At 41.7% G+C, this 14,668-nt stretch overlaps 1 protein-coding gene across 1 annotated transcript; it reads right to left on the bottom strand.

The window, feature by feature from the left end:
• Positions 1–551: 551 nt before the first annotated feature.
• ehd1a (EH-domain containing 1a) lies at positions 552–13,304 on the bottom strand. Its single transcript, XM_068325912.1, has 6 exons — positions 12,557–13,304; positions 8,336–8,433; positions 3,452–3,693; positions 2,739–2,909; positions 1,974–2,138; positions 552–1,654 (listed from the first exon to the last, which is right to left on the bottom strand). Exons 1-6 carry the CDS (start codon positions 12,943–12,945, stop codon positions 1,121–1,123), a joined length of 1,599 nt encoding a protein of 532 aa, XP_068182013.1. The 5' UTR covers positions 12,946–13,304; the 3' UTR covers positions 552–1,120.
• Positions 13,305–14,668: the final 1,364 nt, after the last annotated feature.

The following is a 14,668-nucleotide window of genomic DNA, read 5'->3' as shown; positions in this document are numbered from 1 at the left end:
GCACAAAGACAATAGCAATCAGAGGAGTGCATACCTCCAATCTCATGGCTCTATGACCATAAATTAGGAAATATCAAGAGGAGAAAACTGAGTTAGTGCATCCACAAAAAAATGCATTGTTCCCACAAGAAATGAAAGAAACAGTTTTTGTGTAACCCTTAAAATATTTAAAATATTATAAAATATTTTAATTACTTTAAAATATTATTCCATTTCCTCCAAAATTCTTCAGGGAATGCTAATGCTGCCCTTATTGCTGTTTTCAATCTACCCTAAACAATATGATGTCAATGGCAAATTGTCCTGCGGCACTGTTGGCAATTACACCATCTTTCCTACAGAGGGCACTGCATCGCACTGAGATCATCAAAATGAGGGCACCTCAAAACAAATATCATGACAGTCATTAAAACGACTATGACCAACAGTTGACTACAAATGAAAAGCAAATCTAATTTACTATTTTAATTAAAACTCTCCCTGCAACACTTTCCTCTGTAATCAAAAGTCAGATGCTCTTGCTTGAAAACAAAAATTCACATACCCATAAGTTAGATGGTACGATATTCCTTTTTATTTATCTGGCAAAATAATAAAAAGGGACGTTTTGTGGAAAGAGTCAAAGTTAACAGTCAGGAAATACAAAAATATAGATAAAACAATTCTAACAGCTGTTTGATCTATTTTATTTTCCTCTCTCCATATGGGAAAAACTATTTCTTTGGATGAACATATAATAATATGGACTGAATACTAATATGACATCTACACAGGATGCATAAGTCCATGTTCAGCCCCATCACGGAACCTCCAACTATTTATCAGTTCATGAACCAGTAATGTCTTTCCATCAGTTTGCAAATCAACCCCACCCCCATTCATTTCTAATAGATATATAAACATTATCGCCTAATGCATAAACACAGACCCTCCAGACCCTCCAGTCTCTCTCTGGTGAACAAGATCACAGTGATGCCTCCTTGTGGTGTGTGAGGAAGCCTGGAGATTTGCAACTTGAAGAGTGATGATGATGATCTTGCTTGTGGTTAGACTTTTTTTTCTGGAGAACACAAAGCGTTGACATGGCTTGTTACAATAAACTGCCCCTCCCCCACTCCCTCTAGTCATCTTGTTCTGTGCCACGTTTCAACGGAGGTATCAGATGTTTGGGAAGCTCGGCTGGCAGCTCATGGCCCTCTAGCTTCACCTTGATCAGGTGATTGGCCAAGGCGAATTCGTCTTCGTCGAGATAGCCATCTCTATCCACGTCTGCTAGCTTCCAGATTTTACCCAAGACTGTATTCGGCAGCTTGGACTTGAGCATTTCCTTCTTGGCTGCGGCGCCACTCACTTTACCGTTGATGGGAGACAGGGTGTAAAAGATCTCATCGTATGTAGGCTTGTCGCGCCCTACCACCCACTCCAATTCATCGATTCCTTCACTGGCGCCCTCTCCGTAGCCATGACCGAAGGGACCACTCATGGTTCCCTCAAAAGCTCCACCCTTGACAGACTGGCTGGGCATTGTGGCTTCTTCCTGGCGCACCAGGGCCATGAGACGGGCAATGTCATTGGCAAGCATGTCCTCCACGGCCTCCAGCAGCCTGGGCTTCAGTGCCACAAACTTAGAGAAGTCCTGGCCGTTCAGCAGCTCCTGAAGGGATGGGGGTTGAGAGAAAACAGGAATTGGTGATGGAAATAGATCAGTCTTCAACGGCTACCAATGGGAGTGACATGCAAGAAGCAGGATTTCCTGACAAAACCAGGAAAAATAAATCTCAACCCCATCCTGATGTGCAAAGGCAGGAAATAAGGTAAAGTGCAAGGGTTGGAAGGTCATTCTCCTCTAAACCTTTGTTTCTAATGGCTTATTTAAAACACAGATAAGTTAAACAGGACATTCTGTTGTTAGTCTCACTCGCATATTACGTTGTAGGTTGACCAGCTTCAAAACCTCCTTTGTTTAATCTCACCTGCATCTTGCTGAGGCTGGGAAAGTCTCCAGGTGAGATTTGATGCTCCTTCTCTATCTTGTGGTAAATTTCTCCCAAGTTGGATATCAGCTCCTTCTTTTTGGAATCCTTTCCAAACACACTTGGCATTTCCTTTTTCAGGGAGCTGATAATATAAGCATGCACCTGGAGGCCATAAATGAAATAAGATATATCTTTAGGCATAGTTTTAGTTAAGATTGAAGGCATGTTCTAACTTTAGTCTATGGTTAGCTAAGGAACTAAATATTAATAACTTCTCTTTTGGGACTGTGCAGGACGGAGTGGTGAGAGGATGACAAATAAGTTGAGTTTGATTCAATCTGGAGTGGTTTTTCAACCCTTTTCAGTGTGACTACCGCTTTGTTGATCTGTCCACCCTCTTCATACATGGTCCCCGAGGACTGACTGACTTTTCTTATAGCACCACCATCATTTTACATCAATAAATGTTGATTGCTCAAGGATACTTCAACAAGCTGCAGGGCTGAGGATTGAACATGTGACCATCTGATAAGAAGACAACCACCCAGCCCCTTTATTTTTTTAAGAAATAACTGAAATAAACTAATGACATTTGCATCAGGCTCAGTGGTACTTTACATTTAGTGCAAGTAAGCTAATGTTGATGAACACTACAATATGCTGATTAAACTGTAAGCTTATTGATATTAGCCATGAGCTCAAACCACCACAGTGCCTCCAGGAGCTGCTAGCATGGTGGGGACCTCTTTTGTTAATACTGACCTTAGCGAGACGAGCTCGTTTGATGAGGTCGTTGAGTTTGCGTAGTGCTGCGTTACGCGGCAAAGATTGAATGTCCAAAAACAGGTCCTGCTCCTCAGCCTCAAACAACTTCCGGTTGTCCGGGACCAACAGGGGCTGGGCCCAGAATGAGCCGATGTACACACGAACCACCTAGAACGGTTAGCACAGCAGTAAATTAGGCTACACTTTATTGCAAACAACCACCTGAAAAATTCTTTCACAGGTTGAGAGTACATGACAGAATGTGTCAGGCATAAAAATATAGTTGGATATTCAAAATAGAAATACACAATGCATGATGAAGCAATATAAAATTTACCAAAAAAAAGGAATAAATGTCTTGCATGTATGTGTTCTGTCAATGAATAATTCTTCGTGAGATCCAAAGGTTTGTCTGGAATCGGTTTATGAGAGGGGGACCGGATCAAACATTAACTCAACAGCCAGAAGGAAATCATGAGACAGACTGAGTCACATGATACCAGGCAGTATATACATGTTGAAGCAAATGATGTAAAAACTCTAGTTTTTGTGTATGTTGTGACACCAACTCAGGGCATTTGCTAAACTCTGGTACTATCTGCTTACTCAATCCTTTGTTTAGTAATGTGTGAATCTGTCCTGATCTCCCCAAGATTGCATGACATTTAAACACATATGAGGGTTACACAAAGGAGACAAATCTGTCTTACCTCAGGTGTGTTGATTATTTTTCCCAAAGACCACATGAGGGCTCCATACACTCTCATCAGCTGTTGGGTGCTAATCTGGTCTGCTTTGTTCAGAACTACACGCATTTTGTCCTCGTGATTCTTGAGAGCGCGGATGACCTCAGAGAACTCATCGGAGATATCTAACTTGTGGGCATCGAACAAAAGGATGATGCGGTCCACACGTTCTGCAAACCACTCCAACACCGCAGCAAAATCATATCCTACAGAGAGAAACGGTGAGAAGACCAGCGGGTTAAAGATGAGCAGAAGTCACAATACCAAAAAGTCACAATATTAAACTGTTCCTGGCTTTGTTTACAAGTACATCCAAGGACTCACTAATAAAATCTAAAAAATGTCCAAATTGGTAAAATAATTTGTTGCATTTATTGTTGCAAATCGTGAGAGGACAGGTAGTATTCAGTTTTATTATGTCATATCACATCGACTACACTATCTTTGGTTGTCTGAATATTTATCATGTTTTGAAGCAAATATTGATATTATTTTGGAGCTAAACAAATCCTAGAAAAAACAGAAGGTAGAGCATTAATTTTTTTTGTATACATAAAAATAATCGTGATGACAATCCCTTTGATTCATTTTAAAGAAATGCGACAACAACACATCTGTAGGACTTTTTAAAGGGGCTTTTTACATTTGAGAAATTGAATTTGTCAGTTCTCTCTTACAAACAACCTCCAGTATGTCATAATGGAGGCACCTCGATTGCCTCATACTTGGTTTGTCAATTCTCAACACTAATTTCTTGCTACATACCAGGGGATATATTGTATGGATTTATACTGACATGTGTGCATTTATATTAAACGAGACAATAAATAGGGCAAAGTGCTTGTAATGGGTCATTAGATAAACGGGGTTCTTAAGATGGTTTACTGCACAGTGTTAACTTGTATTTCATATCAATTTTTAAATACATCCTCACTCAGTTCAGTTGGATGTTTCTATCAATCTTTCTGAGGTTGAAAGTTAGTTTTATTTTATTTAATAGTTTTTATGTAGTTTCATTAAGGATTTTTGGCCAAGGAAACTATTATGAAATGGCTCACTGCTTGCATATGGAGAGCGATTCATTCCCACTGCGACCGCATGAGACTCATAATTTAAACATACAAAAACCAGGCAGATATTTATAACTGTTAAGGATGAAGGTCCATTGATTCTGTCTGTGTTCCGCTAATGTAAGTGTGACACACAATTACTCCGACCATAACACACTATTGATGTAGGAGTGCACCAGGCTCACCAGCCAGACAAAGAGCTCAGAGGCTCCAAACGCTGAACAAATTGTGAGCTGCCACAGGTTTAACTGTTGATGTTCCACATTTCAAGCCATATTGATCCAATAATGTTTAGTCCGTTGGAAAAAAAGACTGTGAGTCATCTGTAAGTCAAGGCTGGGTTTCGAACAGGGGTGGGCAAACTTTCTGACAGGTGTGCCACAGAGAATTCTAAAATCTGACAGGTGGGCCAGCTGAGGAGCACATGGATGGAGTTTTTATTTGTACCATTGCAAACGATGCATAAAACGACGTACACGGTCCGCAGGTCATTTTTGCTTGTGCCTGTTTTAGAACCATTTTCAGCATTTCAAATTTAGTAACAAGCAACCCGGTGACAAACATTGTAGGTAAATATGAGGTTGGAGATAAAATGCTATGAAGTTTCTAAATGATGATAAAATACAGAAGTGTTAAGTCTGAGCTGGGATGTGCTACAAATACATTTGATTGTGGTTTCAGGACAGAAATGAACTGAACTCCTCACTTCCTTTGGTTCTGTAAAAAACAAGGGGACTAACTGAACTTATGTAAAAAAGGCCATTTTTATTAGTTTCTGACCACTCCTTTGCCTGGAGGACCCAGAGAAGGATTGAGAAAGACAGAATTGTGGTTTTGATTAGAGGCTGTGTGTCATCTGATCTGAGGTGAATGCAGTTGCTCTCAAAGCTCATCTCAGCTGTCACACAATCAGCACCAGATCTGCTACACATGCATTCCTACATGGCAGGCCTTTGTCTGTCTGCGCACAAAGGACAAACAGAAACACAGTCTGGACATGGGGAGTGATCCAAAACTGAACTGGTAGGACAGGTAGATTTTTTTAAAAAAAGGAAAAGTTGAAAGCAGGGGGTGAGTAAGTAAAAGTCAAAGAAAAACATGACAGAAAGTTTGTCACCATTTGTGCAGCATGAAGCATTAGTGTGTGTGTGTGTGTGGAAAAAAGAAAAGATATTTAAATTCAAAGATTCCTGCAGGAGGCGGCCCAGGATATTTGCTTTTCTCTCTCAAGTCTGTTTTCAGTGTGCTTCCTGGAATCAGATGGAAACAGCTGCTGTGACTCGGCTCACTTATAGCACATAGCATGAGGTTAACAGGACCTCTGGGGCCAGAGTGTGAGCTCCACCATGGTAAAAATGATAACAATTCAGTATCTCAATCATAGAATTATCATCATCAGTGACAGCGTCATCTACTGTTAGTTCTGACTCACTCAGTTGCGTAACATTAAAAAATACTTGCAAATTCACCTGATGTTTGCTAGTTACAGTTAGCATAGTCAAAGTGACCACAAAGAAGGTGTCCTGCTGGGCTTCATGTCATCTTCACTGGTAATAGAAAAAAAAAAAAGGAGCCAAAAAAAAAAGTGGATGGATGCTCGGTGTCATGCATCCACTTTCCACGCATCTCTGTTTTGACTGAACATGGAATAATGTTCACTGCACGAGTGGGAAAGATGAAAATGTTCCTCAAGAACCTGCTTAACAAACGTGCTATGACACACATATACCTCTTTAGTAATATATATATATATATATATATATATATATATATACGCCCAGACATCCTGTTCCAGGTTTTTCTTCCAAACTAAGCCATAGCCTCTGGCTTTAGTTTCAACTATGCGTCAGTCTTCTATCTTCACTTCTGTCAGTTAATTTTGCTGAATTACATTAAAAATAATCTAAACCCAGTTGTGGTGATGGGAAAGCGAAGTGCTTCTGCAAATTTACACTTTTATTTTTAATGAAGTTGTGGCTCATGAAGGAAGAAGCACTGCTGACGCAAACACGTGAATCCACAATAAAAGTGCCAAGCAATGAAAAAAAATCCACTATGATTGAGAAATTTTATCTGTTCATCTCTGAAAGTACAGAAAGCATATGGCTGTTAAATGCACATGCACGCACACGCGCGCGCACATCAAAGGCGGGGATACCTCTTTGTCGAAAAGAAATCATGCTAAGACACACACACAAACACACACGCACACACACACGCACGCACACACACACGCACACACACACACACACACACACACACACACATACACACACAATCCTGTCAGTCCTGTTTGCAGTTGGCACCATCATTGCAATAATACCTTAGTTTATGCAAAAACAGTTAAGACGATAGTGGTTGTGTGTGTGTGTTAGTGCGTGTGTGTGTGTGCGTGCGTGTGTGTGTTTTCCATGTCACTGAGGATACAAACCCACATTAGGTCTGTCTGTACAGAAACAAAACTGAGGCGACAGATTAAATCAGCTCCTTTTTTGATGGGGCATTTCAGACACGAGCCTTTCCTTTCATACACGCACGCACAAAGACACATACACACACAATTTATTCACACATTTGAAATCTTTTTGGATTTTACTGATTCTTTACCAATGATCTGTACTGTTTTCATGTCTACTCCTTCATACTGGGACTGAAAGGAACTGATATTTTCAAAATCTATAAAAAGTCAGATAGCAGTGAATGCTAATACATTTTTGAATTGCAGAGAGCGCTGTGTCTTATCTTTGATTAGACCATTTGGTATATCTCAAAGTCCAAAACTCACAGCCATTGAATCAACTGGACTAAAACACAGAGAAAGGCAGCAAAAATATAAGAAAATTGATTTAAATGCTTTCAATATTAAACCAAATAACAAAACAACTATTTTCCTCTATTTCCAGTTGCTTGACAGTAAAGCACTATTTTTTTAATCATCTTTCTATGCAATACAGGTGTTAGTGGTGGTAAGTGTGAGGGGAGTCTTGGGAAACTTTGCTATGTTTGCCATTTTACTCCACATCCTCTTCCCCGAGTACACAAAAAATTTCTACTTCTCAAGTCAATTTGAAAAAGGAGAAGCTGTGTTGAGCTGCACTGTAGCCTTCTGCCTCTGTTCTGTCAAATCATCAGAAATAAAGCTGCATATGCGGCAAATCTGAAGTGACCCTGAATCGTGATAAATATATGGATTGATTCATTCATTCAGTACAGGTGGAAACATTGATAAAAACAGTATATAAGACAAATGGAAAGAGCACACGCATACAGGCAATATTCACAACTACTACTACTACTAAACATGTTGATATGAACACAGCTTACAGTCAAACCGAAAACAAAAGAGAAAGACGATCAAATAGGGCAGGATGTGACAGAAGATAGACAGAAACCCACAGGTAGAGTGAATGCAAATAGAAAGTGTTTAGCTCTCTCTTTGCTCCTGTCAAGTTGTAACAGCCTCCATCAGACTTGATCTGTTTGGTTAGGTTATGACCCGAGGACATTCAGGGTTTAATACAGGTTTGACGGCACATCAAGTGAGTCAGTGTGTGCTCACTCAGAGGAGCCCATGCCATCAGAGAAAAACCGAAGAACAGGAAGAGTATGTGGGATGTTTAGGAATGTTCCCCTTTCTCTCACTGCTACTTCCTTCATGTTTCTCTCGTGTTCAGGGCTCTCCGTTGTTCTGTTGTGTGGCTCCATTAAATAGCAAATAGTACTAGAAAGTAGGTGAGTAGGAGAGTGTTTCATGTGTGTGTGTTTACTTCAGACAGACCTCTGCTTATCCTCTGTTTCTCTCCGGACAGGATTCCCGGGGTATCGATGATGCTGATGCTCTCCAGGACAGCGTTAGGCATCTGGGCGCACATAAATCTGGATGAAAGTGAAGAAGGTACCAGACAGAACGGAAAAGGGAGAAAGAATGTAAAAGAAAAACAGAGGCATCGGGGCAAAGAGGAGAAGTGGGAGAGAAGAAAAAATTGGTGTGTTTAGAAACGAGCTTAGCATTAAACAAACTTTATTCTGGAGGTTTTTGAACCCTTTCAGTGTAAACATTAGTGGGATTCCCTCACTGGGAAAGATGGTTAAAACACACAGTGGCAGTGGGTGAAGGGAAACATTATTGTTCCAGGAGTTGCCAACAACTAAATTTGGCATTATTATTTTAAAGCCAAATTAAATTTTTCCATGTCACATTTGATGCCTGTTGTAAAACCTTATTTAGCTGCATTTTTATTACTACTATTTGTTGAGGATAAATCATTCCGTCTGTTAATTTTCCAAGAAATGCCTATCACTATTTCTTAAAGTTGAATGAAATATCTTCAAAAAAGTTTGTGTTTGCATAGGTGTAAAAAGAAAATGCTCTGTTTAAGTTCACACAGGACAAAGAATAAAGCACATCCTCACCAATACAGAGCCGAACTAACATCATTTATTTTCTTGAAGAATCTGCTGAACTAATTTTCTATTGTCAAGTGATTGATTGATTGTTTCAGCTCTCCCTGACGTATGATCTCTCTCTACCACAACAGTGGAACCACACGATGATGACCCTCACTGTGGGGGTGTGTGATGGAAACACTCAGACATTACATTATGACTTGAAGGCCAGAATCAATGCCTTCCTTTCAGCTGGGACACTGGGATTTAAACATCAAAGAAGGGGATACCTCTTTGTCTAAAAGAAATCATGCCAAGATACACACACACACACACACACACACACAAACACACAAACACAGACGGGCAGATCACATTATAACACAAGAGAGGATGTGTGGTTTTGAATAAACCCTCAGAATCTTGCTCGAGACAAAGAGGAGATTGTTAAATCCCCGGAGCTACTTCTCACTCTACTGCCCTTTCACTCAATGTCAACCATCTCAGCGGCACCCGGTCATAAGACTGGGAGACCCACGCTTTTATATTCTTGCTTGGGACCATAATCATGGTCCGCAGACAGACCACAAACACTAGCAGACATCTCATAACACATGGAGAGAGGAAAAATCTGAGGGCATTGAACATGTCAAAGAAATACGAGAGAAGGGAGATCCTTTCCATGGTATTGCATTACTTTAACCACCAGATAAAACAAACACGCAGATTTTTCCACTCCCTCTCGTGGGATATGAGAGATGATGGCGCATGATATCCCACTGGAATGTTGGCAAAAGTTTCCAATCCATCTATCTACTGCTATATTTTTCCAAACTCAAGAAACTCCAGCTGAAATTCTAAGAAACAGCTGACCCCTTCAAGCAATGGAGGTCCCAGGAGGCATGAAGTACAATAAGCATGATCCTTAACTGTCCGACGATATCTCGATAAAGTGATTTAACTATCCTCATAACAAAGGTTGTGGCCCTGGTATGAACGTCAAGGTTAATATTTCACATCAGATCTCTGACGTGATTGGAAGTCTGACTCCAACTTGTCTCCTGATTCTCCTCCTGACCTATGACCTTCCTTCACATTGTAACCATAACTTCCTGTAGAGGAGAGGAAACACAACCAGTACAGGGGTTGTGGAGTATAAGTACACAACTGGGTCAATTCACAATTTTTGCTTATGTTCTGTTTATGAATGAAATCCCCCTGTCTTGTACATCTACTTTACATCGATGGACACACACTCAAATGTTTGTTATGTGCTCTGTGAGGCTGAACATGTGCAACCTCTATCTCAGTAAAGTGCAGCGTCAGTGTCCTGGAATAACAGGACAGTTCAGGCCAGGGTGGGCCTGTGCGGAACTACACTATTGCTGACTAATGGTTTTACGGACTAATGGCTTACAAAGCGGCCCTCTGACTCCAGAGAGCTTCAAAATATAAAATATAAATCTTCATCTGGAGAAAGAGGACAATTTACTTTAAGAGTAAGACTTGGGACTTTGTATAAATCTACACATAAACATCTACATATTGGGCTTTAGTAAAATAGAAATGATGGAAGAGAGCAGTAAACACACCAGTACACTGGTACTCTAGCCATCATCCTTTGGGTTTTCTAATGCCAAGAGCATACTGTGTGGGGATTACCTGATTTATGTTTACGCTCCTCAAAAATAACTGATTACACCTAGGGTAAGTCCTATCTGTGACTGGTAGTTAAAGGATAATCTGCAGGTTGAATGACTATCGTTTAAGAGCTACACCGTGGAAATGGTATCACACAGCATGCTCCTCTGATGTGGTATTTTCTCCCAGCTATAAAATCAGTGAATAAGTGATAAAATCTTCGATGTCTCTATACACCTATATACCTATATACTATGTGTGCACAAATGCACACATAGTCATTCAGCATGATCATGCGAGCCCCTCTCTAATCCAGAGCAGGAATCTCCAGTCTGCCTCTGAGAAAGATAAAAACTGAATTCTAAGAGAACCGCTGCACCCATCATCCATCGGGATCGTGTCCAACAGTTTGATAAATGATGCCATGCTGGACAATAGTCTTAGCTCATACATAATCTTATCTAGTTTCCTTTAAAGCCTGTATTCAAAGTTGCAAAAGGGTGAAGTGTGATTTATGACGTGTAACACCACTCTCACCTGAACTGCATGACTGACTTTCCTTAGTGTGACTGACACTGTGTGACAGACATCTGTGTATTTTCAAGAGAGAGGCAAACACTTCAAATAACTGAGGAGAACTGGTGGATAATGGATAACTGGCTGAACTGGGAAAGGGTGAACTTCAGTTTTGTATTATTTCAACACACATAATAATTAGAAGTTAATAACAAATGAAGCTAGAGACTCTGTGTGAGCTAGTAAAGAGTGTGTGACTTATCTGACACATACCCACATGTACAACCACACAGGAAGTGACACTGCCAGAGAGGGATGCCCACTTTCTGATGTCATCACAAACCAACACAGCATAGACAAGATTAACCAGTCATTTTGTTCCACACACACACACACACACACACACACACACACACACACACACACACACACACACACACACACACACACACACACACACACACACACACACGCCACCTTCTTAATGACATTTCACCTTGTTCTTAGATTTTATTTGTACTGTAAATATACAAACTACAATTATGTAGTACTGACTCCCAGGACTTTTTTTTTAACCACAAGTACTTTGGACTACAGTACAGATCTAATGAGCTGACTTAATGATTAATAAACATTTGAGAGATGTTATGGGGATTTCTCAGAATCACCAGATCATCAGGCACCCTGAATAGGCTCCAACAAGCTGAATGTTCTGATGTACTATTTAATTACTGAATCACCTGCTGACTCAGTGCTACAGAACTGGAAGATGACAGTCGTGCCAAAACCTTTAACCCTATGTGATAAGATTTCACAACTTCAACTCGCAGGCTTTTCCTCAAGAATTTTATGACCACAAGGTACAAAATCTATAGCATCTGCACTTGAGGACAATACAAGGTCAGCTTGTTTCCTAGCAAACTATTTCTGCCCTGGAGGGGCCAGACTGTGAAACTGACATGAAAACAATCTGCCAACAGCAACAACAACCAGGTGCTTTTCAGATGAAGTGCAAAATGATGTGCCCGATTCATTTGCATTAGCAGTAGGTCCAAATGGAAAACACTTCCCTTTCCCAGGAATAAGAGCTGTTTTCCCTTCCCTTCACTGCAGACAGACCTGACCCACCAACTTATTGACACTAACACCCACATTCTCTCAGGATGATGACAGAAGAAAACTCACACACACACTTGGTTCCAAAAGAATGTTGGGATCATTGAGCAACAACAGGCTGTGGAACATTAACGCAAGAACTTGTAGGAAGGGAATTCAACCAAGGATGAGGGAGTTGCATTCAAAAATTATATTAATTCAGCAGACAAGCGTTGGCATCACATAACTGTATTCAGTACCTAAGACTAAATAACAGTAGGGCTAACCTCCAGTCCATCACATCCCCGCTGCTCATTTTGAGCCCCTGAGTTCCGCCCGGGGACACAAGCGTTGACTTTACCTGTTGAGGAACGCGTTGCCGAAGGCGTTCAGTTTGCGGAAGGGCTTCTTGGGGTCGACCACCAGGGCATTACCCGGTACTACCCCTTCTTGGTCACCGTGCATCACCGCGATAAACGAATCCGTAGTCGGCTCGGGGCCAATTCGCATACCGGGGAAGTCCTGCTCCATGAGATGCCGGATGAAGGTGGTCTTCCCCGTCGAGTATTGCCCCACCAGGAGGACCATGGGCTTGTTGTCGAAGTCGGCATCTTCAAGTGCCGGGGAGTGGAAGTCGTGGAATCGATACGTGTCCTCCAGAGGGAACAGTTTGGTCCGGTAAAGCCGCCGCAGCCCATCCGAGACATTCTGAAATAGCTCGGGATCTTTTTTCATGCTTTTCCTGAACATTGTTGTGGATCGTTGCCCTAACGTGACACAACTGTGTCGGCCTCCCTTCAATAAAAAAAACGCTGGGGTGTCTCTCCAACACCGTTAAGCGACGAGCTGCCTTCTGGAATGAAGCGACTGCAGGGCGAGGTCTGGAAGTTTTGTCCCCACCCTCCTCTTCACGAGCGGTCCACACACTTAGTCATTCAGGGAGGACTCCCACTCCAGCTGACGTCGGCTAACCGAAGATAGCCAGTTACGTTACGCGATACGTACGTAACTTTTAGACGCAACGTACGCAATTATTACAATAAAGCCACTACAAAGACGAACAGTTATTTCGCGTAGCACCCGGCTGTCAGCTGGTGAACACCACCGAAGAAGGATGACACGCGGACACCGGAAGTAGATACCACGCTTTCGCAATAAGAGCCACAGAATGCTGATCGATTTGCGATAGCCGTCACTTATAATGGTCCGTAGTGAAACGTTCATTCTCTGAGACGAAACACGTTCCACAACTTTTGAAATACTTGTACACAGTATAATACTGTCCGTTCACAAGTATTTCAAATACAGAATATGCAGTTGAATAATGTGTAATTATTATTCAACTGCATAATTACACATTATTTATTAATAATGTGTAATTAATAAACATATATATCAATTTTATTTATATATATATATTTGTGTGTGTGTGTATGTATATGTATATATGTATATATCTCTCTCACCACTGCTGTTCTGCATAGGCCTGAACCCCCTCAGTCACATCATCACAAAGAGTGGCTACGGATACCGATTCCGAAGCGGGACAACAATCAGCCATCTCCTCTACATGGATGACATCAAGCTGTATGCCAGGAATCAGCGAGAAATTGACTCACTGATCTACACCACCAGGATCTACAGCGACGACATAGGGATGTCATTCGGATTAGAGAAATGTGGCCGGATGGTATCAAAAAGAGGCAAGATGATCAGAACTGAAGGGGTTGACCTACCAGGGGGCAGGATAGAAGACATCAAGGACAGCTACAAATACCTTGGGATCCCACAGGCTAATGGCAACCATGAGGAGGCCGCAAGGAAGTCATCCACGGCCAAATACCTCCAGTGAGTAAGGCAAGTCCTGAGAAGTCAGCTGAATGGCGAGAACAAGGTCCGAGCCATCAACATGTATGCACTGCCTGTCATCAGATACCCCGCTGAGATCATAAGCTGGCCAAAGGAGGAGATGGAAGCCACAGATATCAAGACTAGAAAGCTCCTCACCATGCGTGGAGGGTTTCACCCCAAGTCCAGCATCCTGAGGCTGTACACTAAGCGGAAAGAGGGAGGCCGAGGACTAGTGAGCATCAGGGCCACTGTCCAGGATGAGACATCAAAAATCCAAGAGTACATCAGGAAGATGGCCCCAACAGATGAACTGCTCAGTGAATGCCTTAGACAGCAGAAGCCTGAGGAGGAAGAGGAGGAGGAGGAAACAACATGGACGGACAAGCCCCTACACGGCATGTACCACCGTCAGATAGAGGAAGTGGCTGATATCAAGAAGACCTACCAATGGCTGAATAAAGCTGGACTGACAGACAGCACAGAGGCACTGATCATGGCAGCACAAGAACAGGCCCTAAGTACAAGAGCAATAGAGGCCAATATCTACCACAGTAGATCTGACCCAAGGTGCAGGCTATGTAAAGAAGCCCCAGAGTCAGTCCAGCATGTGGTAGCAGGGTGT

The sequence above is a fragment of the Antennarius striatus genome, chromosome 10 (genome assembly GCF_040054535.1).
Source record: "Antennarius striatus isolate MH-2024 chromosome 10, ASM4005453v1, whole genome shotgun sequence".
Classification (NCBI taxonomy): Eukaryota; Metazoa; Chordata; class Actinopteri; order Lophiiformes; family Antennariidae; genus Antennarius; species Antennarius striatus.
Note: the sequence above shows the minus strand (reverse complement) of the source record. Positions and strands in the feature narration are given on the sequence as shown.

What these genes read in the sequence shown, in the direction of transcription:
- ehd1a (XM_068325912.1), bottom strand. Translation starts at nt 12,945, where the DNA reads ATGTTCAGGAAAAGCATGAAAAAAGATCCCGAGCTATTTCAGAATGTC. An exon ending in GGCAACGCGTTCCTCAACAG is followed by an intron (nt 8,434 to 12,556) that starts GTAAAGTCAACG and finishes ACTTTCATCCAG; the next exon opens with ATTTATGTGCGCCCAGATGC. An exon ending in AACGAGCTCGTCTCGCTAAG is followed by an intron (nt 2,139 to 2,738) that starts GTCAGTATTAAC and finishes TATGGCCTCCAG; the next exon opens with GTGCATGCTTATATTATCAG.